The sequence below is a fragment of the Fulvia fulva genome, chromosome 3 (assembly GCF_020509005.1).
Source record: "Fulvia fulva chromosome 3, complete sequence".
In the NCBI taxonomy this organism is placed as follows: Eukaryota; Fungi; Ascomycota; class Dothideomycetes; order Mycosphaerellales; family Mycosphaerellaceae; genus Fulvia; species Fulvia fulva.
Genome location: NC_063014.1, coordinates 3,255,558 through 3,282,395, shown reverse-complemented (window position 1 = coordinate 3,282,395; position 26,838 = coordinate 3,255,558). Strand labels below are relative to the sequence as shown.

General features: G+C 47.8%; 9 protein-coding genes across 9 annotated transcripts; 3 read left to right on the top strand and 6 right to left on the bottom strand.

Annotated features, from left to right (window-relative positions):
• Positions 1 to 12,130: 12,130 nt before the first annotated feature.
• On the bottom strand, positions 12,131 to 12,879 carry CLAFUR5_08296 (uncharacterized protein; the record flags this gene model as incomplete). The annotated part of the gene is made up of 2 exons (XM_047907444.1): positions 12,131 to 12,690; positions 12,738 to 12,879. The coding sequence occupies 2 exons, from the start codon at positions 12,877 to 12,879 to the stop codon at positions 12,131 to 12,133; spliced, it is 702 nt and encodes a 233-aa protein (XP_047759305.1).
• Positions 12,880 to 13,889: 1,010 nt separating this feature from the next.
• CLAFUR5_08295 (uncharacterized protein) lies at positions 13,890 to 14,378 on the bottom strand (the record flags this gene model as incomplete). Its single annotated transcript, XM_047907443.1, has 1 exon — positions 13,890 to 14,378. One exon carries the CDS (start codon positions 14,376 to 14,378, stop codon positions 13,890 to 13,892), a length of 489 nt encoding a protein of 162 aa, XP_047759306.1.
• Positions 14,379 to 15,063: 685 nt separating this feature from the next.
• On the bottom strand, positions 15,064 to 15,996 carry CLAFUR5_08294 (uncharacterized protein; the record flags this gene model as incomplete). The annotated part of the gene is made up of 2 exons (XM_047907442.1): positions 15,064 to 15,300; positions 15,340 to 15,996. The coding sequence occupies 2 exons, from the start codon at positions 15,994 to 15,996 to the stop codon at positions 15,064 to 15,066; spliced, it is 894 nt and encodes a 297-aa protein (XP_047759307.1).
• A 524-nt stretch (positions 15,997 to 16,520) lies between these two features.
• CLAFUR5_08293 (uncharacterized protein) lies at positions 16,521 to 17,471 on the bottom strand (the record flags this gene model as incomplete). The annotated part of the gene is made up of 1 exon (XM_047907441.1): positions 16,521 to 17,471. One exon carries the CDS (start codon positions 17,469 to 17,471, stop codon positions 16,521 to 16,523), a length of 951 nt encoding a protein of 316 aa, XP_047759308.1.
• Positions 17,472 to 18,431: 960 nt separating this feature from the next.
• CLAFUR5_08292 (uncharacterized protein) lies at positions 18,432 to 18,812 on the bottom strand (the record flags this gene model as incomplete). Its single annotated transcript, XM_047907440.1, has 1 exon — positions 18,432 to 18,812. One exon carries the CDS (start codon positions 18,810 to 18,812, stop codon positions 18,432 to 18,434), a length of 381 nt encoding a protein of 126 aa, XP_047759309.1.
• A 424-nt stretch (positions 18,813 to 19,236) lies between these two features.
• Positions 19,237 to 20,299, bottom strand: CLAFUR5_08291 (ATP synthase subunit gamma, mitochondrial; the record flags this gene model as incomplete). The annotated part of the gene is made up of 3 exons (XM_047907439.1): positions 19,237 to 19,499; positions 19,554 to 20,146; positions 20,244 to 20,299. 3 exons carry the CDS (start codon positions 20,297 to 20,299, stop codon positions 19,237 to 19,239), a joined length of 912 nt encoding a protein of 303 aa, XP_047759310.1.
• Positions 20,300 to 20,818: 519 nt separating this feature from the next.
• Positions 20,819 to 23,872, top strand: CLAFUR5_08290 (DNA topoisomerase 1; the record flags this gene model as incomplete). The annotated part of the gene is made up of 3 exons (XM_047907438.1): positions 20,819 to 20,852; positions 21,170 to 23,685; positions 23,738 to 23,872. The coding sequence occupies 3 exons, from the start codon at positions 20,819 to 20,821 to the stop codon at positions 23,870 to 23,872; spliced, it is 2,685 nt and encodes an 894-aa protein (XP_047759311.1).
• Positions 23,873 to 24,327: 455 nt separating this feature from the next.
• On the top strand, positions 24,328 to 24,855 carry CLAFUR5_08289 (UPF0382 membrane protein; the record flags this gene model as incomplete). Its single annotated transcript, XM_047907437.1, has 3 exons — positions 24,328 to 24,468; positions 24,545 to 24,623; positions 24,704 to 24,855. The coding sequence occupies 3 exons, from the start codon at positions 24,328 to 24,330 to the stop codon at positions 24,853 to 24,855; spliced, it is 372 nt and encodes a 123-aa protein (XP_047759890.1).
• A 316-nt stretch (positions 24,856 to 25,171) lies between these two features.
• Positions 25,172 to 26,125, top strand: CLAFUR5_20253 (uncharacterized protein; the record flags this gene model as incomplete). Its single annotated transcript, XM_059463089.1, has 1 exon — positions 25,172 to 26,125. The coding sequence occupies one exon, from the start codon at positions 25,172 to 25,174 to the stop codon at positions 26,123 to 26,125; it is 954 nt and encodes a 317-aa protein (XP_059318932.1).
• Between the last annotated feature and the right edge of the window lie 713 nt (positions 26,126 to 26,838).

Genomic DNA, 26,838 nt, shown 5'->3' with positions numbered 1-26,838 from the left:
TCGGCAAGTAGTAACTAATCAACATAATTATCTTGGGCGTAGTTAATATAGGCCCTAAGATAACGTTCTATAACCTTATTCGTGTTTTTAGACTATCTATCGGATTCTAGGTAAAAGGCCGTCGACAGTCGTTATTAAATACCGAGTAGGGAGCAAACTCGTCTCTAGAACGTAGACGTCTACTAGGAGCCCCGATCCGAGACGATACTCTTAGGAATACTATAACGTACGAAGATGTAGCGGATAAAGATAAATACAATATATAGGGCGTCTATCTACAGCACTAGGATTAGGTATCTCTCCTTAGTAAGCCTGTCCGTAACTATAAGGACGTTCTTATACGTTTGTCTATCGGTTAAGCTCTTGCTTACGGGCAAATCTATAACGAAGTCAATAGCGATATCCTCCTATACTCTAAAGGGTACCGGTAATAGTGTAAGGAGGCCCTAATACTACTAATTTAACGGAACCGTTGTTCTATATATAACATAATTACGGACGAATCTCTTAATTGTTTATACTATACGTAGCTAGCGGTAGTATCTACTAATTAACTCGAATGTCTTTTTACGGCCGGGATACCTAGCCGCGGGTATATCGTAGAAACGTTTCGTGATTAGAGTACAAAGTTCTACTACGCTAGTAACTTCTAGGACAAATAAGCTATATCCTCCGTAGGCGTTCTTTATATAGATTATAGTATCTTCTACTTTAGACGTGCGATCGTCGATCTGATATTTACGTAATAGGGGTACTTACTAGTTCTAGGACAGCTATTATATAGTAGCCTAAACGGTCTCTCCGTTATATAGAGCCTTAACTTATATAAGTAAATCCTACTATACTGCCTACTACGCTACCTTCCCCTCCCGTAGCTTACTTGAATTAAGCTTAATATCGAGGCGAGCGGGCGGTAGGATAACCTAGCTCTAATACTATAGACGTAGATCGCTTAGATCCGACGGTAGATCTTACGATCGTCTAGTAAGACTATTAGGCTTTATACCCTATATACCTAGACAATAGGTGATCTTAAGTACGAACTATACTAGAAACTATACCTAGCGTACCTACCGTCTATTAAGTTGTTTCGTACTTATAAAGTATTCTAGGTTCTTATAATCGGAGTAGATAATAACGGGATTGTTGTCTATATCCTTCGTATTCTCGAAATTAGTATCTATATTATCGTCTAAGTTAATAGTAAGCTTAGGTCTCTATTCTTCGAAGGCGAGGACGATAGCTAATAGTTCCTTATTGTAAATCTCGTAGTTATACTCCTATAGTAACATCTTCTTAGATATATATACTAGCGGTCTCTAGACGTCTCCGTGTTTCTATAAAATTACTACCGTAGTAACAGAATCTAAGGCATCTATTTCGACTATAGTTTCTAACCCTAGTACGAAGTATACGAGTACCGTATCTATTAAGAATGCATCTTTTAATCCTTAGAGGGCTACTTCGTATTCTATCGTCTAAACGAATAGTATCGGCTTACTATTCTTACTAGTCTTTATCAAATTCGTAAGGGGTATATAGATTTTAGAGAAGTTCTATATAAACCTTCGATAGAAGTTTCCGAACCTAAGGAATACTTATATATCCTTTAGGTATATTAGAGTAAGCTAGTTCTTAACTACGTCGACCTTTTCTAGGTCTATATAGATACCGTCGACTCCTATAATAACACTAAGGTACTTCGCCTCTATTTAGTAGAACTCGTATTTGTCGATATCTAATTATAGGCCGGCTTTATATATACGTTATAGTACCTTACGAACGTATTATATATATTCTTCGAATATATCGCTAAAGATTAGGATATTATCTAGGTATACTAAATAGAAGTCATCGAGATACTTCTAAAGCGTATTGTTCATATATAATTAGAATGTTCCTAGAGTATTATATAGGCCGAAAGGTATTACTATATACTCGAATTGACTATAGCGAGTACTAAACGTAGTTTTCTATTCGTAGCCCTCCGTAATACTAATACGGTTAAAGGTAGAGATGACATCGAGTTTAGTAAAGTACTTCTTCCTATATAGGCGGTTTAGCGTTTCTTAGAATAGCGGTATTAGGTATCTACTTGTTACGGCCGTACTTAGGGTAGTCTATTATCCGAAGTGAGCCTAGATAAGGCTCCGCTAGTATAAAGCTTACGAGCTTTACGACCTCGTCTTTTACCTATTTAGGTAAGCCGGTAGCGCGGGTCTAAGCGGGCCGCTTACGTAGCCGTAATACTACTTTTGACCGTAAGGGCGTTAAGAGCTCTATAGTCGATATAGACCCGTAGACCGCCGCCTAGTTTACGTACAATTAGTACTAGTATAGAAGCCGGGCTCGTACTTTGTTATATCGCTCTAGATTCTAGCTAATTATCGACCTACTTCTTAATTACCTTATTCTTACGAGACGACATTACGTATAGCCGCTTGAAAGGAGGTGACTTAGTTTCGTCTTTAAGGTATATTTTATAGTCCTTACTAGGGGGGTAAGGTAGGATCTTCGATATATCCTAACGGTTAAAACAGTCCTCGAAATCGTATAGTTCCTAGAGTAAGTAGACCTTAGTATCTTAGTCCTTATCTTTGCCTTTTATAAATCTATCGAAGTCGCTATTTACTATTAGATAGATAGATTTGTCATTCCCCTATTCTAGGACCCTATTCGGCCTATATAGGTATATATCTATTATTATATATAAAGGGAAACCCGAATAGGTAAAAACCCTTCCCGCCCCCGACTACTCCTTATCTAGATTAGCTTTCCCTCTAAACGTACGTAGTCTATATCACTACCCCGTTAGCCCCCGCTCCTAGCCGGTCTCGTCGCGCTACGTCGTGTCCTCTCTTCCTATACTACTCCTACTAGGCGGTACTGTTCTAGCTAGCCCTTCTCTAGTATCTAGTTCGTAATACGCCGTAGGTCCTTAGCGTTGTTAAGAAGTGCCCTAATCGTCCGGTTCCTCGCCTTTACTTCTCTACTCCCCCCTTCCTAGCGACTACCTCGGATAGACGAGGAGTACGTGCCGTACGTTCTAGGAGCGATAGCCGTAGGGGTAGCTAGTATTCGTGTATCCTAGAACCTTCCTCTATAATAGGTACCCCTAGAGGCCGATGTGTTCGCTTCGTAGTTAGGTTACTATACTACTCTATACCCTCGTAAGGCGGTAGTAGATAAGCTTCGGGGGGTGCTTGACCGCGGATTTCGTAGCTAACTATTCCTTAGATTGTCCCGCTAGCTAAGGGCGTCTACTATGCCCTACAACCTAGTTGTTCTACCTCTCTTTCTATAGTTACTCTATAAACGATTTCTTACCTTCCTATTATATTACTAGCTATTCGTCCCTTACCCGGTAGTTCGGCTCGTTTCCGGGTCGAATACCCTTATACGCTAGTACTAATTCGCGGGCCCTTACGACTATACTAGTAATAACTTTCTATACTAGGTACTATGCCGACTTGCCTAAGTAGGAGGTCTATAGTCCCTAGATATATAGGTCGATCGGCGGTATAGCGGTCTCGTACTTAAGCATCCTTATTAGTGTCGACTTATATACTCCGGTGACCTTCCTTAGGCATTACTTTTAGATCTTCGCTAACGGCGCGACGAGTCCCTTTAATAGGTAGGCCCTCTTACCTAAGGACTACACTTAGCTACTATAGGTAAGGACTAGCCGTATAATAGCCGTATATAGAAGTCGTAACTACTAAAAGTCCGCCCCCTATATAGACGTAGTGAGCCTCTAGTATAATACTATATTCTGTTTAGCTTTCCGTAATATTACCTATACGTACTTCCTCTACCGTAGCGCCGGGTCTACCTATAGTCCGAGGATCCTAAGCTGATTTGCCGGGTTAGTCGTATGCCCCTATATCTAGATAGAAGCTTATATATTATAGAACCGTAGCCGGCGCGTAAAGTGTATTAGATTGTACTTTTCTAGGGCAAACCGAGCCCCGTGCCTCCTAGCCTAGTCCTCGTAGATCTTGTACTTCTCTTCTAGTAGCCTATAGTTCTCCTTAGTCGAGGAAGACTACGCTAGGATATTTGTGTCGTCTACGAAGCCGCTCGTAGCGGTGTTCTAGGATTCTAGGGCTAGGAGCAGCGTCGCTATAAAGAAGAGGAATAGAATAGGTACTAGCGTTAAGCCTTACGGGATTCTAGTATAGACTGCTTGAAATAGGCTTCTATACTAGCCGACTAGGATCGACGTACTGCGGTTTTAGAGGTAGGACCGTACGAAGTTAACAAGCTACTTAGGGAGTCCTTTCGACCTTAGGATATAGAGTAGCCGCGGGTATAACACGTAGTCAAAGGCTCCCGATATGTCTAGGCTAAGTAAGGAAGCCACCTTGTCCCTATTCTTATACTAGATAGCCTTTACCTAAGAGGTGATAAGTTCTATCGCGGATAGCGTCGATCGCTATAGGCGCGCACCTATCTAGGTGTCCGGGAGTAGGGAGTGTTCCTCTACCGCCTCGGAGAGTCTCGTTATAACCAGCTTCTTAAGCGCCTTCCTAAGAGTATTAAGGAGCGCAATTAGGCGGTACGACTTCACCTACGTATAGTCTTCCTTCTACGGCTTACGTAGGACCACTGTCGTCGATTGTTTAAAAGCTATCGGGTGGTATCCGGTCTATAGGTAGGCGTTAAAGATCGCTATAACTACTAGGGCTAGTTGATCTCTACACTTCTTTACTAGCTCGTTTAGGATCCTATCCGGCCCCGGGGCTTTCTTCGCCGGTAACTTCCTTAGTATAGCGGTAACTTCTCCCTCGGACACCTCCTATTAGACCGCGATACTAGGGGCTAGGGGAGTAGAGCTATTTATGTCGCTTAGATTAGCCTCGACTAGGGGCGGGAAGAACTTACTAGCTAGTAGACGCGCCTTAGCCTCGGGGTCGCTAACCGGGCTACTAGGCGATTATAGCGCTAGGATAGAGAAGGAGGGGCCCTATATAGGGTCCTATCGGGCCTATTTCGCTAGCTTCTACATCCTCTCTAGCTTGCCGGCGATTTCTTCTACTATAGCCCTCTAGCCGACTGCTTTCTCCCTCCGTATTATAGCTTTCTTCTGTTAGTATACCTCCCTATATACGTTCTAGGCCTCCTCCCTATAGCTGCTCGTCTATACCCGGCGGGCTCTCCTTGCTTCTCTTACTACCGTAGTGCACTCCGGCGTCTAGTATAGTTTAGACTATATCGTTAGTTAGGTAAGCGGAACGTAAAGTAAGGTCGCTTTTCTTATTTCGTCTGTTAACCCCTAGACTACTTCGTCTATCTCGTCTTTACTGTTATATTACTAATACGCAATCTAGACTAGCCTCTTAGAGTCATCGAGGTACGCCTAGATGTTAGCCTAGTAGGCCTTTCCCTAGTTTAGCTTAGGGGTTCTCGCTAGTGTACGTTATATCTATGTCGTAATAGAGGTCCTGACTAGTATATAGTCTGACGACGCCTCGAGTTTATATTCGATCCTATAGTAGGTTACCGTATAGTAGTAGCTATCTAAGATCTAGGAGAGGTCGATCGTGCCTTAGAGTCCCCCTCTCTTCTAGGTGCCTAGGTCCTTCGGGGTATTAAGGGCAATTGCGTTGCTCGCTATTAAGTCGAGTACTTCGTCGGCTATAGGGTACGGCTACATAAGGCTTTCCTAGGAAGGGTGGTGTATATAAAAGTCTCCTACTACGATATAGCACCCTTGTCTCTTAAGGCTGTTTACTATTAATATATATACTATTAAGGGGTTTACTAACTATACCTTTCGAAGGTTTATAGCGTAGAGCCTAGTAGGATCGAAGTCTTACCTAGTCGCTACTATTACGTAGGCTCGTAATAGATTAGCGTAGTGCTTCTAACTAGGTAGTATAATCTATATTATATAGACTTCCGCTCCTTTCTTACGAGCTAGTTTTACTACTTAGGCCGCGGAGATGTTTACGATATCGATCTCTAGTTCTAGTTCGACAACTCGTTACTTTTGTTTCGTATATCGGTACGGTCGCTTTAACGTCTTAACGCCGTCTACCGGTAACGGTTATCGAGTATATATACGGAAGTTATCCTCTTCGTCCTTAAACGTCGTATAGAACTATAGTTAGGGTATATACATAGGTAACGATAGCGTAGGAGCGGTGACTTCGTCGGGGTTATCTTCTACTATTAGCGGTCGATAACTACCTAATAGTACTAGCGTAGCTAGATAGTTAATAGACTATACTATTAGGTACTTATTAGACCTCTAGTTTGCCTTATAGGTACGGCATTTTAAATGATTTATTATTATAATGTCCTTCTCCTATTCTATCTCTAGTTTGTAGTCTACGAACTAAGTAAAGCCGAGCACGATATTATACTCTAGTGATTCTACTAAATAGTAGCTAAGGATTTCGACGTAGCCGAAGATATTAAAAGGAAGTTACGTAGACTCGGTAATAAGCTCGTTAGCGGAGCCGCTATTAGCTAGTCCTAATTAAAGAGGTTCTTCCTAGAGTCGAGGAAGATTATATATACGAGCGTATATAGAATTTATATTCTAAGAGGTAGTACTATAATTAAGGAAGGCGAGAGCTTAATTAATATCTATACTACTAGGCATTATAAGGTAAGGGGACACTCTCAGCCTTAGTACCCCTCGTATAATAGGTAGTATTAGAGAGCTTACTAATATACGTAAAGCGTACTCTAGTCCTTATATTACCGTATCTCGCTATACTTCCTTCTTAGTATTATGTTCGTAAGTAGGACTAACGGTTGTCGTACTTAAGCGTTAGTCTAGCCATTTCCCTATTACTAAGGGTTGGCCGGTATCTATATTATAGAGCTAGTATTTACGCGCGGCGGAGGGCGCTTATACTACTTAATAGGGCAGTCTAGCGAGTATAAGTTATAGTCTATACGGCGGTAGCGGACATAACCGCCTACTATAATAATACTAGTCTTCTCCTTAGGCTCGAGCTTTTTAAGTTCCTTAAATTTGCGCGGTATCTAAGCGTATAGCTTAAGGCCTAAACCTTAGGCTACGCCGGGCGCGGTAGGTATAGTACCGTTACTACCGCTATTACTACCGCTAGTACTACGAGGTAGTCGTAGTATAGCTAGGGTCTTTGACTTTAGGCGCTTAAACTTAGCTTCGAGCTTATAGTATAGGTCGACTAAGTCTTCGCGGTCCTTAGTCTCTATAGACAGTGCCTCTATATATTTATAGTTAAGCTTGCCCTCGAGTAGGCGGTGATTAGTCTTAGCTAACAGGTCGTACAAGTTGCGCTATTCGTCGTACTTAGCGATAAAAATGGAAAATGACTCGTTCTTACCCTACTATAAGACCTAGAGCTTCTAGAAGGCCTTGCCTACGACGTCCTTCTTACTATACCGATCGATAAGGAATTAGATCATCCTATCGATAGACTTAAAGGGGTTAACGCAATTGCGCTTAGTACGCTTAGAGGGTACTCGCGGATTATATAGCTAGTACGGATACCCGTCGAGGTAGTTAAGAATATAGCATAGTCCGTCCTTAATAGTCTAGAACTATATTACGGACAGCTTGATCTCTAGCTAATCAAGCTAACGGTTAAAGTTTATATTCTTATTATCGAACTTACTTTCTAGATCCTTAACTAACTTATTAGTATATATAATATTAACGGAGGGTTCGATAGTAGTAAACTAGCTAACGGCGGTATTACTAGTTACCCTAGAAGCACTACCTCTACTACCTCCTCGTCGGGTACCTCTACCTATACGGTCCTACTAAGTAGGAGGCGTGTGTAATCGTGAAACACCGTTACGACGAGGGGAGTAGATATAGACCTAACGACTACGGTTATTATTATTATTACCGTTAGTACCGCTAGTATCGCTAGTACCGTTCGTATCCTTGGCTACTAGCTAAGCCTTTAGCTCTACTACCTCCTTGTTTAGAGCCTAATTGCGCTTAGATAGGGCTTTAATATCCTTAGGTAATATGCCTACCTACGACTCCTCGACCTGTCCGAAGAGCGTATTATTATCCTATCGGAGGCGCTAATTAGCTTCGTAAAGGTCTTATATCTAACTCTTATACTTCTAGTATTTATTAAAGTAGAATATAAAGAGGCCCTTAACATCCTTATCCTTTTCGAGTTGACTAAGACTCTCGGATACGGTGTTACGTTCCTTCTTTATATCGGCGTACTTACGCTATATAACCTTATTAGCCTTCTTTAGGGACTCGACCTAGTTGAAAAGTATAATAAAGTCTAACTTTATCTAGCGAACGAGGTGAAACATAATCTCTAGGTATACTATAGTACGAGTCGCGAACTCGGCTAGGCTCTTAATAGTGGTATACTCTAAGGCGATTGCCTACTCCTTAGGTTAGCGTATGTCATTAGTTTTACTATCTTATATAGATATATCATCTCTTGACTCTATAATCTTATACACCTTGATTCCTCCTTCTTCTAAGATCTATTCTTCGTCGAGGAATTGTACGAAGTTAATAGGGTCGGAGGTTAAGGCAAACTACTATTCTTTAGGTAGTAGGTCCTTCTCGATCTCTTATTATTCGGCGGCGAATACGTTCGAGTCGTCGTCGGAAGGGAAGGCACCTAGGGCGGTATCGATGCCTAGGTTATCGAGTGTCTACGTTTTAGTAGATACGGTTAGAAAAAGCTTAGCGCGTATAAGCGACTAACGCTTATACTTACTAAGATCTAGATAAAGAGGTTGCTTAGGCAAGAGCACCCCGTTAGTAGTACTACCGGGTATAGCTTTATTATACTATTACGTAGTAGATAAGACTGCTCTCTCCGTAGGTATATAAGGGCCCTATAAGAGTAGGGAGGCGCGCGTTTTACGCGAAGGAGAGAGGTGATCTATTGACTTAACTAATGCGCTTGTTTACGCGACTATAGTTATTATTAATACGCCTATACGCGCGACTCGACGGTTAGTAACTATAGTGAACTTGACCTACCTTAACGCGTACTTTACTAGTACGATTTGATTATAACTACTAGCCTGACTAGATAGGCCGCTTATATAACCGAATAAACTATTACGGGTAGTGATCTATAAGACGATAGTATAGGGTTGCCGTAAAACAAGCGTTATTCGGTAAGGCTACGAAAGAGAAGCGCGAAGCGCGCGAGATATAAAAGGAAGCGCCAAGGCGCTAGTACGCGGGGATACGGGTTCCCCGCGGGGAAGAGCCGCGGCGCGACGTTACGGTAGTAGTAAACTATAACAACCCGTCTATAGTTCCTACTTACTATTACGTATATAGTTACGATCTATAAGTCGTAAGGTATATTACTCGATTAAGCTATACTTAATATTATACCTAAGGACTTTTAGCTAGGCTTAATATACGTAGCTATTAGCCGTATACGTAAGCTCGTAGGTCTAATATTCAAGGAGCTATTTCCTCTATCTCGCTTTTGCTATAAGGGGCCGATTAATAAGCGCGTCCTTAATCGTTATTTAGATTACGTTCGACGCCGTACTAGTAGACTCCTTCTAGCTAGTCTTAAGCTATTATTAATACCGCCGCGTCTAGTAGTAGATACTAGCGTAAGTCGACCTTCTTAGGCTAAGATTAAGGCTACGTAGACTCGACTTTAGTAGTATACCTACGATCGAGAGGCTTATACTACTACTTAAGAAGCTAAAGAAGCTAAAGAGGTAATCCGTATAGTTAAGGCGTATTAATAGCGTCGTTAAGAATATAAAGATAAGTAGCGTACTATCGAGGAGTCTATCCTTATAAGTATTTAGTAAGGTTAGACTTAGTATAGTAACGCCTAGTAGCTACCTCGACTAGGTACTATACCGACGCTAGATAAGAGCGGGTTCTACTTCGATAATAAGTAGTAGGCGTAGGAAATATAAGCTATATAGGATAGAGATAATAAGGTAAAGCGAATTAAGAACAATCGGCTCGTTACTTAAGCTAAGTAGGAGAGACTTAATAATAAGGGTCGTCGCCGCTAGTAGTAAGAGGATCTCGATTTTATATAGAACTTAGATAAAGATATAGATATAGATATAGAGATAGAGGGTTAAGCTTAGCGCTACGACAATATAAGATTATAATAGTACGGTAAGATAAGATAGTAATAGCGTAATAAGATAATAGCTAGATATTATAAGGCTTAGTTAGCGTAAGGCTATAGAAGATATGTTTAATATTAACTCTAGCGCTATTTATTTATCTTATAGCTCTTTAGTTAAGTAGTTATAACGCTCTATATTTAAGGAAGGCCTATAGGGTAACATCCGCTTATATCTCCTTCGTATAGTACTTACGCTATTGTCATCTAAGTGCTAGAGAAGCCTATATTCGAATTATAGAAGAGTTATTCTTTTTATAAACTAAAGAGCTAAAAACTTAAAGAGCCTTTAGCTCTTTATAAGGAACAAGGTTATCACTACGTATAAGATTAAGGTTATCGCTACGTATAAGATTGAAGTTATCGCTACGTACGAGATTGAAGTTATCGCTACGTATAAGATTGAAGTTATCGCTACGGACGGCCCTTCGCGTCATGCTTGAGACGGTCACCGGCTCTCCAGCACTACATTTGAGTTCTCTCAAGCCGGCATGGAGAAACGTTTCACCGGACGAGTCCTTGTCAGCATGGAGGATGCTGCATTGTTGTTGTATCTATCCTCCTTTCCTTGTACATCGTTGTCTTCCCTCAACATCGACAACATGGTATCACAGGTGCCACTGCCCGAAGTCTCCTCTTTCAATTGTCCTAACCTGCGAGCTATGATTGTCAAGGGCGTCCATGCTGAGCCTTTGGACATGTTCACCATGCACTTCACAGAATGAACCGCAGCTGCAGCATGCGAGACACGATCCTGCCCTCCAAAACTTTGCTGGCAAACATCCCGATCGTTTTGTGGCGTTCTTCTTCAATACATATACGCTGCTGGGACAGTCCAGCAACACAAGCTATGGCCTGCTTGACCACGTCTCGGGCAAGTACCGCAATACATCGCCTTCTGTGGCGTTTATACCTGCCGCGAGTGTGCTCGGAGCAACCACCTTCATCATCAGCCGACATATCAAGGACAGCGACTTTGGATGGTATCATGAGATGAAGATCGCAGCGGTCAGGTCACTGTACTGTGACTTACAATGCAAAGCGAGCAGGGCCCATGGCGATGTGCTTGTGGCAGTTCTACTTCATGAGACCACAGAGGCCATCATTGGTGGACACGTTGAGCTGCGGGGCTCATCTTCCCACCAGGAAGGCATCCTATGATTAATGCAGATCAAAGGATGGTCAAATTTCGAAACTGCTCAAGCACGTTCAATCTACGACGCCGCAAAGCACGTGGTGGAAATGCCAACTCCACGATCCTCAGGAGCGTTCTCCCAGAGTCACGTCCACTTACAGAGCCGGCCAAAGTCGATAGATCCTTCGCACTCGAATTGCTGGACCTGCTTGAAACAATCAACATCCTGTAGGACGCCTTAGAAGATACTATCCGGCTTGAGGAAACGCCCAGTCATCTCGCATGCGAGGTAGGCAGCATACAAGGACTTCTTTCGGATTGGGAGAAGAGTCTTCCATCGCAGGGCCTGCCTCGTCTCGACATAACGATATCTTTCACGACACTTGGAGGTCCGTCACTTCCCGAGCATTACGAATCCCTGATTGATGCAGTCATGTACAACCAATAGCGCCACGCTTATCTAACTATGGTACGACTACGTGGGGTTTGTGCTGTTCAACGTCTATTCAGCGACTACTGACTGATGAGGCTGGGATGATCTTGAATAGCTTCCAACGCGCAGTGCCGGAGTTTCTGGGCTCCCTTCGAGGCGATGAGTATGTTCACGAGGACAAAGTAACTGGTGCTCGGACCTCCGTCTGGAGATTTCATAAGCAATATGTGTGTGATACTGAGCGCTTTATTCGGGACTATCTAGGAAAGTGGTATCTTGCGGATCTATTGAATCGAGTTGGGCGAGCGATTGACGGTTCTGAAGATCTGATTCCCAAGCTGCCAGTATCAGATGAAGCAGCCGTCTTCTTGCGTGCACAACAACGTATACTGTTATACCTACCATAACAGGCACATCCGAGGCAGCTTGCGCGGCGGTTCTGGTAGACGTTGCGCGCTACATACTTGCTCTCCTCTCTGGACTCTTCGACTCATCCACAACCACAACCTTGCGAGCATCGGCCAAGGCATTTGGATCTTCAGCCTCATCCTGCACCTCCACAAAATCCTCCAACTCCTCAATCTCGTTGGTATCTTTCGACCATTCCAGCACTACTTGGGCCGCCGTGGTGCCCCCTTCAATGAACTCGACAAGGTCCCAATCATCGACAGCCACGAGTCTGAGACTTTTGAGTGCTCTTATGCCGTGCCACTCCTGCTCAGTAAGCGCCTTCTTCCAACTGTCGAGTTCTGCTAAATCAAACCATGTAACGATACGGATGTCGAACGAGAGGAGAATTGGCGTCCACCGCACTAGCGAAACGATCCAGTCTTTCATGCTATCAAGACGCCACTCTCGAAAGGAGTCCATGGCGAGTTGCACCGTCAGTTTGCGGATCGTAAGCGCTGGTCGTGGAAGTTTTGGCGGAATGAGGTCATGTCGGTCTCCTCCGAAATGGCTCCTCAAGAAGACATCCTTGATGCGGAGATGAGATGGCTGTGCTTCTAAGCGCGTTGCTGGAGCTCGCTCGTGAATTGCTTCGAGACAAGCAAGAGGTTCGTACGAGGTACGTTCGTGGCCTGTACGAGGAAGTCGTTAGGCATGTGCGTGGTTTGAACTGTCAAGGTCTCATCGTGGACCATCTCGCGAAGCTCCGCTGGGAGGTCAAAGAAGGGGAAGATGTGCTTGGTCGATTCGGTCGCCATGGTGCGTCTTCTGGTTGGCACTCTTCTCCGATTCTACGATGAAACAGAAGGGAAGTGCGCAGATCTGAGTATTTTATGGATCTGAGAGGTAGGGCTCCCAACACACGACACATCGATAACACACTTCGAAAAGTGACTGGGACAATGCTTTGTTACGATTTCATTCACGACTTCACAAAGCGCAATGCCATTGCTCTGGACGAACGCTCTGTGCCAAGAAGTGGTACCTCCGCCACAATCAATGGAAGCGCTGGTAACGAAGGATTGCAGACGTCAGGGCCGCATATGTCTAATCCTCCACAGCTCCAGCTATGATCTCTGCGAAGCTGCCCTTTTCACTCCTACTTGGTGTCAGACTGAGGCCGGATCATCGTCAAGATGTCCATGCTCATGCTCTACAGACCAGAGTGCCGTCACAGAGTATATTACACGGCACGCTGGGTTCTCTTGATGGTTAACAGAAGACTGCTTGGATGACACGAATCAGAACTTGGAAGACTTATGGTCGCTACTTTCGAAACAGCGATACCTTCCCGGTCTATCATTATCCGATCTATCAGTACAGAACAGGGGCGCTGCACCTAAAAGTCACCTACTCACGAGGAAGCCCTTTCCGCTCCGTCTACAAGCCTGGAAACCATGGAAAGCAAACGCCGCCTGTGACCCAGCATCCAGGCCAAACACTACTTGCAGAAATGCATAAGACACGCTCAATCTGCCAGTACTCGCGGGCACGCGCGAAAGGTGCGTTTACACAGCCTCCTCCTCCTCCTCCTCCTCTTCCACCACCTTCTTAGCAGCGCGCAGCTTTGCCTGCTCGTTACAATACTCGATGTCTACACCTTCCATCCACACGTATCTCGGCTTCGCGCGCATCTCGAATTCCTTGGTATCCTTCTTCCACTCCGCAATTAGCTTTCCATGCTTCCACTCGCCCTCGAGTATGGCGAAGAAGTCTATGCCAGTATCGAGGAGTTGAAGGCCGGCAAGCTTAGGGAGATCAGTCAACCCTACTCGACTAGCTCGTTGACCCACTGCTGAGCCGTCTCCAAAGTCTCCAGCCTATCACCGGCTATCATGACGATGTTGATGGTGAGGGTCTTCAGACTGAAAAATGGACTGGTGACCAAACCGATCAGCGGCGTGAACTTTGCCAGGTATTTGGCGAGTTCTGAAGTACAGACACAAGGCTCAATAACAATGTGTGAGACCTTTTTAGCTGCTGCGGGTAGAGCCGTGCGTACCTCGTCGTAGCTGCGGAGGTCTTTGACGGTGAGATGGCTGTGCTTCGTGGCGCGTTGTTCGTATTCCTGCTTGACATCTTTCGAGACAAGGAGGATATTGGTCCGAGGAACGCCTTTCGCCTTAAGATAGACACTATTACAGAGTCTCTGATCCTGTCTGTCTTCTAGAGTCTCGTCGTAGATCATGTCGCGGAGCTCGAGTGGGAGGTCGAAGAAGGGGAAGACGGTGTGGGCGGTATTTGATGTGGTTTTCATGATGAATCTGCTTCGATGGTAGCTTTGTTGGGATGGATTGGAAGAAGGGAAGAGTGCAGAGCACTGACTACTGGAAGACTTCGTAGTGGCTCGAAAGGCCAACTGATGTAGCACGCAACACACCACATACTTGAATTCTTAATGTTTACTCACCGAAGGTCACATGCACGTAGTGAATGATATCCTCGTGAGCTATTCCTATCGTCTTGCACCACCTCCCTCGGGTCCTGCAGAACCTTGATCTCACCACTTTCATGCGTCCACTCCACCATGGTCCTAAGAACTGCTCCCTTTCCCTTCATGACTTCAAGAAGTTCTCTACCAGCATCAAGACTCTGAATGCTTTCCATCTTGGGAAGACCAACCCAAGACAGGCCTTTGAGCTCGTTGATGCTTCACCGTCACCGAGATAGTGCACTTAGAATGTGAGTCAAGATTTCGGTGGTAGATGACGGCTAGCACAAGAAGATGAGTGCTACTCTGATCCATTCATACAAAGTAAAGCCTTCCCAATACAGCTGAAAGCGTTCTGCTTGGAGGGCAATCCGCTAGTCAGATGGTCTCTAGGACACATCGAATCGTTACCAACGCGCGAGCAGCTCAAATATAGGTGCAAATCATCAAACCCGACGCCGCCTCCATCCCCGAACCCAAGTCAATAATCGCATCATCAAATGCTCAGTCTCTAGCCCACCTCAGGACCACTGTTTGCGGCATTTTCCTCTCTGAGAGCCTTCATCATGTGCTCAGCCTTCTCCCTCAGTGCCTGCATCTTTTGTTTGGCTTTCTCTTGCTTCACTCGTTCCTCCTCTCGGACCTGCATCATGTACTCCTCGATCTCAGCCCGGGTCCGCTTCCTCATCTCAACATAGCACGGTATAGCTACAGCCTCTACCAGCTCCACCCTCGGCTCTTCGAACGTCTTGAACTTATTGGTCTCCCGACTTCACTCTGCAATCACATTTGCCGTACGCTCATCGCCCTCCATTGCATGGTAGAAGCCCCGGCCGGTGTCAAGGATCTGGAAGTTGCGAAGCTTTGGCACGTCAGTCCACTCGAGCCTCTCAAGTTCTCTGATCCAGTCGTGGACCGTGTCGTTGACGAAGTTCCAGGGTTGAAGACGACGAGAAGTCGTAAGCATCATGATGACTCTGATGTTAAGGGCCGTGAGACTGAAACTCGCGCTGGTGATCATGCCGATCAAGGGTATGAGAAGGTCAAGAGATGCTTCGCGTGGCCAATTGAGGTCGGCGACGTAAGGCTCCAGAGTGATGATTGGAACCCTGTTGGCTGCTGGTGGAAGAATGGGAACCTGGTTGTAGATGCTTTCATCGACGTCATCATCACCATTGTTGCTGTTGTCATAAGTATCGTGGTTTTCGATGGCTTTGATGATCAGCTGACTGTGCTTTGCAGCGCGTTCTTCGTACTCTTGCTTGACTTGCTTCGAGGCGAGCAGGAGATTGGTCCGCGGAACGCTTCTGGCCTTGAGAAAGAGGTCTCTAGATAGTCGTTGGTCTTCTTTGTCATCGAGAGCCTCGTCGTAGATCATGTCCCGTAATTCTTTCGGGAGCTCGAGGAAGGGGAAGGTGTTGTGGTCAGTGGAGTTGCGCTCCATGATGTACGTTGTACTGTTGAAAATAGCGGATGTGATCTTGGTTACTATTGAGAGCTTTGGGTAGTTTGTTGAGGTTGAACGTATCGGTGGGCGAGTTGAGAATGTAGTGGTGACGGGAACGAAGCATTTATGAATCCCAAGCTGTATAACGCCTTCAAGGTACTCTGTGACCCATAAAACATTGATCTCCACAAGACAATGAATCGTGTTCAGAAGTGAATGTAGTTTCGTCGTTCACTTCATCATGCACATGGTGCCAAGGCGAAGTCGAGATTCCGGATACGGCGCATAATTAGCTGCGCGCGCTTAGATACAGCGGCTATCCCAACAGTGATGGTAGCATGTAAAGCTGGCGCGAGTCGAGCTAATGCGGAAAGCATCTGATGGAGTCCGATCTCCTTGACTCGCCTCTATCCGTATTCCGCTCCACCCTCTGTCCGTGCTCGTCTTCTTCATTTAATGCCGTCTCATGGTCCGCCCCGAATGCCTCAACACAATTGGTACGCCCTAACTTCGTGTTCTCGTCACGATCCTTGACTTTCAGCGGGACTTTCACGGCTAACATCAGTATTTTGGAAAGCACCTAGCTGGATATAACCCCAGTGCGGAACCTTTCGCACCCCATCCCATAGCCTTGTCTCCAGTTCGTGTGCAAGGTAATATTGAGCATCATTCTCGCTGATACGCTTTCCGTTTCGCACGACGTGTAACACATCGGTGATGAAAGCCTCTGGAGTAGTGTATTCCCCCATGCGTAGTCTGAGTTTGACGCTGTCGAAGTTCATGTTGGATGTTGTGGTGGCGCTGTACTCCACCGGTGTGATGAACGTCGGTGCGTGGCGGTCAAGGAATTCTACCATAGATTGAAGCGTTCGCGACAGCTCTGGTGCTTCGAGTTGGCCCAAGTTTCGGTTCCACCGGAACAGTGTCCACGTCCACTCTTGGTCAAAGGATTCCTGAAACCAATGTCCTGTCTCGAACACCTCGAACTGTACTAGGTGAGCGAGCTGCGTCCAGCCTCTGTCCTGAAGCATGCGCCGCCAGTGCTCTGGATCGTGGAACATGGCCTCTTCGCATATTCCGATCTTGAGCGTGAGGCTTTTCAGCTTGGGCATTCTGCCGATCGTGTCTTGGATCAAGCTCAGATGTCGTACGACTGCAGCGTCATGGTCTATGGCAAGCGAGAAGTGTAGCTCGTGGGCTTTGTAAGCTTGACTGGGAAAGTCAATGTGCTCGACTGCATCTGAAATCCCGTCATCGGCAGGACCGAACAGTTGAAAGCCTTTGGCGTCTTTGATGGTGGCTCTCAAAGGCTTCTGCGATTGCTCTTCGAGTTCGTCTTTCATCTGGCGCGACACTAGGAGAAGGTTGGATGATGGCAGTCCTTGCGCGCTCAAATCGAGCTCGCATGTAAGTCTCAATGCCACGTCGCCCAGTGTCTCCGAGTAGATGATGTCCCTCAGTTCTCGCGGCATGTCATAAAAGCGGAAGGTCTTGCTCAATGAACTGCCCGGAGTGCTACTAAACCCGTGCGACTGATCAAAAGAGAGGGACTTCCTGGTGTGCAAAACCCAGCTTCTTCCATCCGAGGGCCGGTGATCGACTTGGTTGCCGCCAAGTGCTTCGACCTGGCATTGAAGCGAAACCCGTCGCTTTGATAAGCTGGCATACGGCTGAGTAGGAAGTCCCCATCGCTGGAGTCGAGGTGCAGTTTGTCGCCGCATGTCTCCTGTTCCACGGAACTGCGCCCCTGTAGCAGCTCTTTGAGTGAAGTCTATACAGATAGCGGCAACGTACTCTGTCACCAGCCCTTGAGCGGCTCAGTTCTTCTCAGCCTCTGGCTCCACTTCCTTCACTGTACTCTCAAAGTCTCCTGGTGAGAGATGCGACCACTCTGGTACCCGATGAATCCTCTTCCCCAGCTCTGCCTCAAGCTCGTCTGCTTCTGTGGTATAGAGTTCTGCGAGCGGTTCGAACTTCTTGACGTTACGCACGATTCGTAGTACCGCATCGATGAACTCCTCAACAGTGCAGTACATTCCCTCACTCATCATGTGATATAGCAAGTCAAGGTCCATCGAAGATTCGACGACTTGGTCGTAACCAAGGTGTGCGTAATCGTCCAGATACTGGAAGTGGTCGAACTGGTGCATTCGCAAGAAGTCTTCCACGATCCTGAGAAGCTTGCGCCTGATCTGATCGGTGTCTTCGATTCTTCCAGTCGCTGGGTTCCATTGCATGATCATCCGCCCCAAAGGAGGCTTCCCATCTCGGTTGGTGATGCAGCATGTAGAGCAGTCGAAAACTTTAAAGCTTGTAAGATGATCGAGGCCGATAAAGTCCGCCAATTCGAGGTTGGAGCGCCATTTGACATGGTCGTCTCCTGACGATATGCCGGTGATTCCAAGACAAATGTTCAGCTCCTTAAGATCGGGTCAGTGACGTATAGCCTGTACGACCCATGCTCGTTGCGCCTGCAGACCGAACATGCCGTTATTCAGCTCGATAGACACAGTCAGAAATCTGAGGCTGTTTTGCTGGGGAACGGTGTTGGCTTGAATCGGGGCTGGATCGGTAGTGTAGTCTTGGGCGATATAGAGATGTGCCTTCTTCTGAACTTGTTCTCGCAGCTCCTCGTTGAACTGACGCGACACGCGCATCGTATTTTGTGGCGCAACATCGGTGACCCAGATGGCACTATGGTGATCTGGCTCGAGCCTCTTATCACAAAGTGAGAAGCCATAAATGAAGTCTCTCAATTCGCGTGGTAAGTCGAAGAAAGGAAAGATGCGGCGTTTGCTGATAGGCTCAGACATCGTGATTGCGACGCGGTAGAGAAATCTTGCAGTGGATAAGTGAGTGTGGCGGTGAACGGTCTGGAGAGTGTTGCGTGCGCGGTGGTTGTGGTAGTCGTGGTGTGGTCGTCGATGGAAGAGGTTATGCTAAGAGTGGTGCAATTGAGAAGGCAAGCAAAGCCTCGGTGCCTGGTCTTTAAGTGAGTTCTGACGCGGCGCAGCATTGTTGCGCGTGGCGTGCGATGTGACAGTTCGCGGCCACAATGAGTCACTCCATGTTACAATCTGGCTAGGGGAGAGCAGCCTCCACCTTTCCGTCGTAAACACGCGCAACACGGCCCTGTCATCACGATGTCGAAAGGACGACTGCACAAATGAGACTCTGATTTCCGCTCTGCCTGCGCTATATGTACAAGCTACAAAAGCCACATCACATCTACGACATCTATGAATCCTCAGATGCGGCAGCACCAGTGATGATCTCGACCAGCTCGCCAGTAATGACAGCCTGTCTCGTTCGGTTGTAGAGAATCTGGAACTTGTCAATCATGTCGCCGGCGTTCTTGGACGCATTGTCCATGGCGTTGCGACGAGCGGAGATTTCGCAGGCGTGGCCCTCAGCCAGAGCCCAGAAGAGCGAGTTGGCGAGGGCAAACTCGCGCATGTTGGTGAGAACCTCGTCATCGATCTCAAAAGCAGAGAAGTTTGCTAGAATATCAAATCAGTATGCTTGCCATAAGTGTTTGTGATGTGTTGACTCACGTGACTCGCGAATGGCCTCCTCATCGTATGCCTCAATCACAGTTGGCTCGTAGCTCTGGGCGTTAATGAACTTGTTGTACAAGATCTTGACGCTGCCGTAGTCGCCTGGGAGGAGGGTGACCTGGTCGGCAATGGCCTGAGCATCGGCAAAGGTTGGGACGTCCTTGCCGACACCTGCGAAAGACATGGCCATCTGCTGCGCGTTGCTACGACCGAGCTGAGCCTTGGCCTTCTCGCCCAGAATGACAAGCTCGTATGCCTTTGGGTTCTCGTCGATCATGCGGCGCACAGCACGGGACAGACCAGAGTGGATACCACCACAGAGACCCTTGTCCGAGCTGCACACGATGAGCAGCGTCTTCTTGCCCTCCGACTCTGTTGGCTTTGTCTCTGCCTCATCGAAGACCTTCTGGTTGGTGTTTCCGTACTGGCGGGACTCCTCCATAGCACGCTGGGCCTTGGTGAGCTTGGTGGAGGCCACAATCTTCATCGTCTTGGTGATCTTCTCAATGTTCTTGATGGACTTGAGACGGCCTTCGATTTCGCGGAGGGTGGCGAAGTTGGCGGCATTCTGGACGACTGGGGCGGCGGGCCTGTTGAGACGATTGCTGTGTTAGTAGGTGCCGTAGTGATGTTTCTTCTGCATGCGCTCATGGTCGCGACTGCTGGGTGGGCGCGAAGATGACATACCGCAGCGATGGGGCGCCGGCGGCCCTGAGGGCGGGACGTGCAGCTCTGGATAGCATGCTGCGCGATGAGAGGGGTGGTGCCGGTGGGTGTGGTGCTGGCAATGCGTCGTCGTCGAGAAGCACTCCCGTCGGCAAGCTTCGGAGTGGACGTCACGTGCTGGCACAAGCGAGGCGGACGGGATTTGCAAGCTTAAGGTCGCTTGCGGGCTGTCACGCTGATTCGCTGGCGGCTGGGACCTGGCCTCGAGGCATTCCAGAACTCACAAGCAGGAGCAGACCATCGCAATTGTTCCTGCGCCTGCTTCTCTCTTCCTCTTTCACCTTTCCTCCCCCATCTCTGATCTCTCCTCCCCCCTCCCCCCCCGCGACTCCGACACCGTCACTACAGCTTACGCCATCATTGCATCCACACTTCGCCTGTGGAGCAGGCTTCCCTCCGCATCGACACTCCCCAAGGCCGCAGCACGCGCAGTCTCGAGCACTTCCGGGCGGAAACGCGTCGAACATCACGCGCGACATCACCCCGAGCGAGCGTTTCAATACGTCCCACGCAAAGGGTGGCCATTGGCAGTCAAGATGAGTGATTCAGAGGACGATAGGCCTCTTGTGGGTATGTCAATCCGGCTACGCGCATTCATCAGTGTTGGCTTTGTTGGGACCTCGGATTTTGCCTATGTCACTTCTCCACCTGCGAAGGGGACTTGGTCAAATTTGCGCTTCACTTCCCTTCCCTGTCTGGCTGGCCTCACCTGACCGGCCAACTTGCCACTTTTTCAGCTGTTTCTTCACTCACTTGCGTCAATCTCATGCGACTTGAAGCACGTGCTTTGAAGCCTGCTTCTGTCGCATAAAACACTTTGTCTTCTGACTTGTCTTTCATACTGAACATCACTGCAACTACCCGAACCACCACTAACTCTGCATCAGCCAAGTCCAAAGAAACCATCTCCAAGGCCGTCGACGCAGCCATGGACAAGCAGAACGGCGAGACCAACGGCGCTGCGCTTCCGGGCATCAGCATAGCTAATGGTCCTGTCGAGGACATGGATGTTGATAAGCCGACTTCTAATGGCAAGCGGAAAGCCTCGATGACCAATGGAAACAGCTACAAGGAGGCAAGCGAGTCTGACGACGAAGACGATGTGCCTCTCAAGAAGCGCAAGACGGCAGCTACCTCGGACGACTCGGACGATGATGTGCCACTTGTGAAGAAGACACAGAAGCCGATCCAGGTGACGGCGGCGCAGATTGGTGAAGACTCTGGCGACGAGCCCATCGTCAAAAAGCTTCAGAAGGAGAAGGCCATGATTGAGAAGAAGGCCGAGAAGGAAGCCAAGGAGATCCGCGCAGATGAGTCGAAGTCGAAGCGCAAGTCCAAAAAGCCCGTGAGTGACGATGAGGATGATGAGCCGATCGCGAAAAAGACAGCTTCCACGAAGAAGCAGACGAATGGCGCAAAGAGGATCAAGAAGGAGGAGTCGGATGAGGACGACAAGCCTCTCGCCAAGAAGAAGGCGCCTGCAAAGAAAGCTGCGGCGAAGAAAGAAGAGGCCACTCCGAAGAAAGGCAAAGGCAAAGTCAAGAAGGAGGAGTCGCCTGAGGAAGACGGCGAGGAAGAGGAAGAGTACAGGTGGTGGGAGGATCCATCAAAAGGCGATGGCACGACCAAGTGGAACACCCTCGAGCACAACGGAGTGGTCTTCCCTCCCGAATACGAGCCACTTCCGAAGAACGTCAAACTACTCTACGATGGCGTACCAGTTTCGATGCACCCAGGGGCCGAAGAGATTGCGCATGCGTTTGGTGCCATGCTGAACTCAACACACAACGTGGAGAACCCAACCTTCCAAAAGAACTTCATGCACGACTTCAAGGAGAAGCTCGAGGAGACTGGCCATGCAAAGGACCCACAAGGCAAGCAGGTGAAGATCACGAAGTTTGAGAAGTGCGACTTTAAGCCCATCTTCAACCATGTGGACGCAGAACGACAAGCAAAGAAAGCTCTTCCAGCTGCAGAGAAGAAGAAGCTGAAAGCCGAGAAGGACGAGATCGAAGCTCCATATCTGTACTGCATGTGGGACGGGCGCAAGCAGAAGGTTGGCAACTTCCGCGTCGAACCGCCAGGCCTCTTCCGAGGACGAGGCGAGCACCCAAAGACCGGCAAGTGGAAGAAGCGCGTTCTGCCAGAGCAGATCACCATTAACATCGGCAAGGAGGCAACGGTACCAAAGCCACCGGAGGGCCACCAGTGGAAGGAGATCAAGCACGACAACACAGCGACCTGGCTAGCGATGTGGCAAGAGAACATCAATGGAGCATACAAGTATGTCATGCTGGCAGCAAACTCCGACATCAAGGGTCAAAGTGACTACAAGAAGTTCGAGAAGGCACGTGAGCTCAAGAAGCACATTGATCGTATTCGAAAGGACTACACGAAAGAGCTCAAGTCGGAGATCATGGCCGAGCGACAACGCGCCACGGCCGTGTATCTTATCGATCAGTTCGCGCTTCGAGCTGGCAACGAAAAGAGCGACGATGAAGCCGACACAGTCGGTTGCTGTTCTCTGAAGTTCGAAAACGTGACACTCAAGCCACCGAACAAGATCATCTTCGACTTCTTGGGCAAAGACAGTATTCGGTTTTACGACGAGGTGGAGGTCTCCGAGCAGGTGTTCAAGAACTTGAAGATCTTCAAACGATCACCGAAGAAGGAAGGCGACGAGATTTTCGACAGACTCACAACCTCGGGACTGAACAAGCACTTGTCAAACTACATGCAAGGCTTGACCGCCAAGGTTTTCCGTACCTACAACGCATCCTACACCATGTCCACGCTTCTTCAGCAGATGACGCCCGATCACTCCGGCAAAACAGCTATAGCTGAGCAAGTCAAGGCCTACAACGATGCAAATCGCAAGGTTGCCATCTTGTGTAACCACAAGCGTACCGTTGCCGCAGGCCACGCGCAGCAGATGGAGAAGATGGAAGACAAGATCAATGCTCTGAGGTACCAGCAGTACAGAGTCAAGCTTATGATGCTAGACCTGGATCCGAAGCAGAAGAAGAAGCGAGGCGCAGAGTACTTCGAGCTGCCAGAAGGACTTGACAAGGAATGGCAGGAGACTCACCACAAGGCACTCGTCGAGGAGCAGCGTACCAAGATCCAGAAGAAGTTCGACAAGGAGAACGAGAAGCTCGAGGCCGATGGTGACAAGCCCATGAAGGCCAAGGAGCTTGAAGAGCGCATGGAACCTGTCAAGGAACTTGAAGCTAAGCTTAAGAAGGAGTTCAAGACTGGCAAGGTTGAGGCCGAGGGTAAGAGCGCTTCCATCGAAAAGTATGAGAAGGACCTTGAGAAGCTCGACACTCGCATCGCCACCATGCAGACCCAGGCTGAGGATCGTGACAACAACAAGGAGGTCGCCTTGGGCACCTCTAAGATCGTAAGTCTGGCCATGGTGATGAACCGCTGTTTCACATGCTAACATTGCGCAGAACTACATCGACCCACGTCTCACTGTCGTCTTCTCCAAGAAGTTCGACGTACCGATCGAGCGCTTCTTCTCCAAGACTCTGCGTGAGAAGTTCGACTGGGCTATCAAGTCCGTCGACGAGGACTGGGAGTTCTGAGCATCTCAACATGCATTCTCACAAACATACCTTTTGTCGGTGGCTCTTCAAGTAGCATGAGGAGCGGCATTGCCAAATTAGCGGGTGGCATGATAGCTCTAAGGCTGGGTGGCATGGAATGGGTTGATACCGGGTCTGAGATACCAAATGCGACCTGGATCAGGCTAGAAGGGTGATACCATAGTTCTGCCACAAGTACATGTAAAAATCTGAAATGAGACCATAGCGGCATAGCTGCTGTGCCTTTGTATGTATATAATTACGATCTTGAGCCGTATATTGGGTCTTCGCATTCTCGGCCTCTTCCTTCCTCCGATGTTGTCCGAGCTTCCCGACCTGATGTCGTTGTGCTGCACCTTCTATTTCATCATCAACATCAACAAACATTCTATCGTCGACTTCGATTCAGTACTCCATCAATTGAGACAGGCTCCCATCTCAACAGGAGGACGATCATGGCATCTCCTTGGTTCACGACCGCCGCTCTCTTTGGCGGGAGCTCCGTGGCGTTTGGAGCCTTTGGTGCACATGGTTTGAAGAGTCGAGGTATTGCGCCGGAGAAGATTGCGAGTTGGGGCACGGCGGCGCATTATCAGGTATGTAACGTCCTGAGTCGGTTGATGGAGTCTTAATGATTTCGATGATGATGATGTACTGATTCCTGATTGTTAGTTGATTCATACCGTCGCTCTACTTGTGATTGAGCAGGCGGCGCCGAAGAATGTTTATGCGAAGTCGCTGTTTGCTGCTGGTGAGTCGGTTCGATCTCGACGGCGTGGGATGTAGAGATGCTACGGCGTGGGATTAAGAGATGCTGACGGTTCATGGCAGGCATGGTTGGCTTTTCTGGGTCCATATATGCCCTCGTGCTCAACCCGGAGCTCAAGTTTCTCGGACCTGTTACGCCACTTGGAGGCGTATGCTTGATCGGCGGATGGCTCGCACTTGCCTTTGGAAGCAGAGGTCGTGCGATTGGTCTGTAGAGCTGACATTGAGGTCGGTAGATAAGATCCCAAAGCATCGGAACAGCCAAGATGCGTTGAAACACTCGAAGCCACTCGCCAGTGGTATAGGTACTGCTAGCAAGACGCAATTCTACCCTTCGTCGCAATCGCACGTACGTCGATTCTGCAACACCATGGCACTGGCATGGGTTCTCTTGTTCTCAGGCTGAAGAAGAAAATCCGAGATGCGCAGCGCAAATCGGCGTTGTTCTCTAAAGCACTGGTAGACAGTGCAATCGTATACCAGAGCACGCAGAAGCGCCTGCCTGTGCCGCTCACGGCGTACAGATTCACCATGTCTGGAACGTCGACGCGCTCCGCTCAACCTGCTATTCCTTGCAAGAGGGATTTCGACGAGGCCAGGGCATCATGGGCAGACTGGCCAAGTAACGCACAGCAAATGCGCCAACCATCACCACCACCGCTACCACCACCACCACGCAACCTTTTCGACTGCCCCCAGGAGATCCGTGATTTCGTCTACAGCCACTGCAAAGACGAGACCCGCCCACACACCAAAGCCATCAAACGCGAATACCGGGGTACTACAATAGCTGTCATTCACAACGCGCCCTGGCTCAACCTTACCAAATGCAAAGAAAGGCTGGCTGAAGAGTACAAGAAATCATTCTGGACAACAACAACCCTCGTACTAATTGACTTCTTCGACGCGAACAACGGCTTAACAGCACCTCCATTGCATCCTCACCTCGCCCAAAATCTGACCCGAATCGATACCATTCTCCTCGCAGTGTGCGAAGTCTGCGAGCGCATACCTGGCCATCCGCTGTCGTGTCAAGTCTGGGACGAGCTCAAGAATCATAACGCCTGGCTCAAAGAACTCGCAGCAAAGACTCCGAATCTCAAGAACTTCACCGTCAAGCTCTTCGTACAATGGCCGCAGGAGCAACCATCAGCAACCCACCGATATCCGCAGTCACCGCATCCGTTCGAGCTGGACAAGTGCCTGGTGAGAATGCTAGAACTACCGGCTTTGAAGACTTTGGAAGTGCATCGTCATCGTAACATGTCGGCACAAGAGCATGGGCTGGATGCGAGGAGGCCAGATGCGGAGGTCTTCGATCTGTATCTTAAGGTCGACAAGATATACCGTGGCTGGCACTTCATGGAAGAGGGCAGTGAGGAACATCGCCGGATGGAGAGATTGTGGTGGTGGGAGAGACAGCAGAAGGGGTTGGTGACGTGGAAGGATGAGAAAGTTGTAGTGCCTAGTGTTGTTGGTGGGTGAGGGCGTGGAAAGGTATGTATGGTGTACTTGGTCGGTCGTTGAGAATGGTCAGTGATTAGTCTACTGACATGATTATCCAAAATCATGACACGAACCCCACGCCATGGCGTGACTGACTTTGGTCTTGGGCGTGCAGACTGCTGACTGCCCCTAATCTAGCAAGAATCTTTCAATGGCAAAGGCCGCCTTCAGATAGCTATATTTCGAAACCCGATAACCTTACGCATTTTCCTTCCTTCCAGACTTCTCCACAAGCATCCTCACAGCCTCTCCCTTGCCTCGCTCACCTCCTCTTCGACCATTTCCTAGTCACTCTTCATACTCCTGACCAGCGCCCCATCGCGATAGTCCGCAACATTCTCATATCACACTTCGCCACTATTCTTGACATTTTCAGGATATAAGTCCTCTGAGTTTGGGACTTCTTAGTAGAGGAAGGGCGGACATTTTGAATATCTCTCCCTGTTCTAGGAATGTAGAGAGGAAGGAAATCTAGTATTTATATAATCTAGTATTTACATAATCTGATATTAATATAACCTGATATTGATATAACCTGATACTTCTAGCTAAATACTATTTTAGAAGCTAAATTCGAGTATATACTCAAGTATTACCCTCTCTTCTAGCTCTATAAGCTTCTTCGAATTAGGCTCGTAGTCACCCCGAGGAGGTCGTCTATTTAATCAATACCCTAGTATAGTTCGAGACGC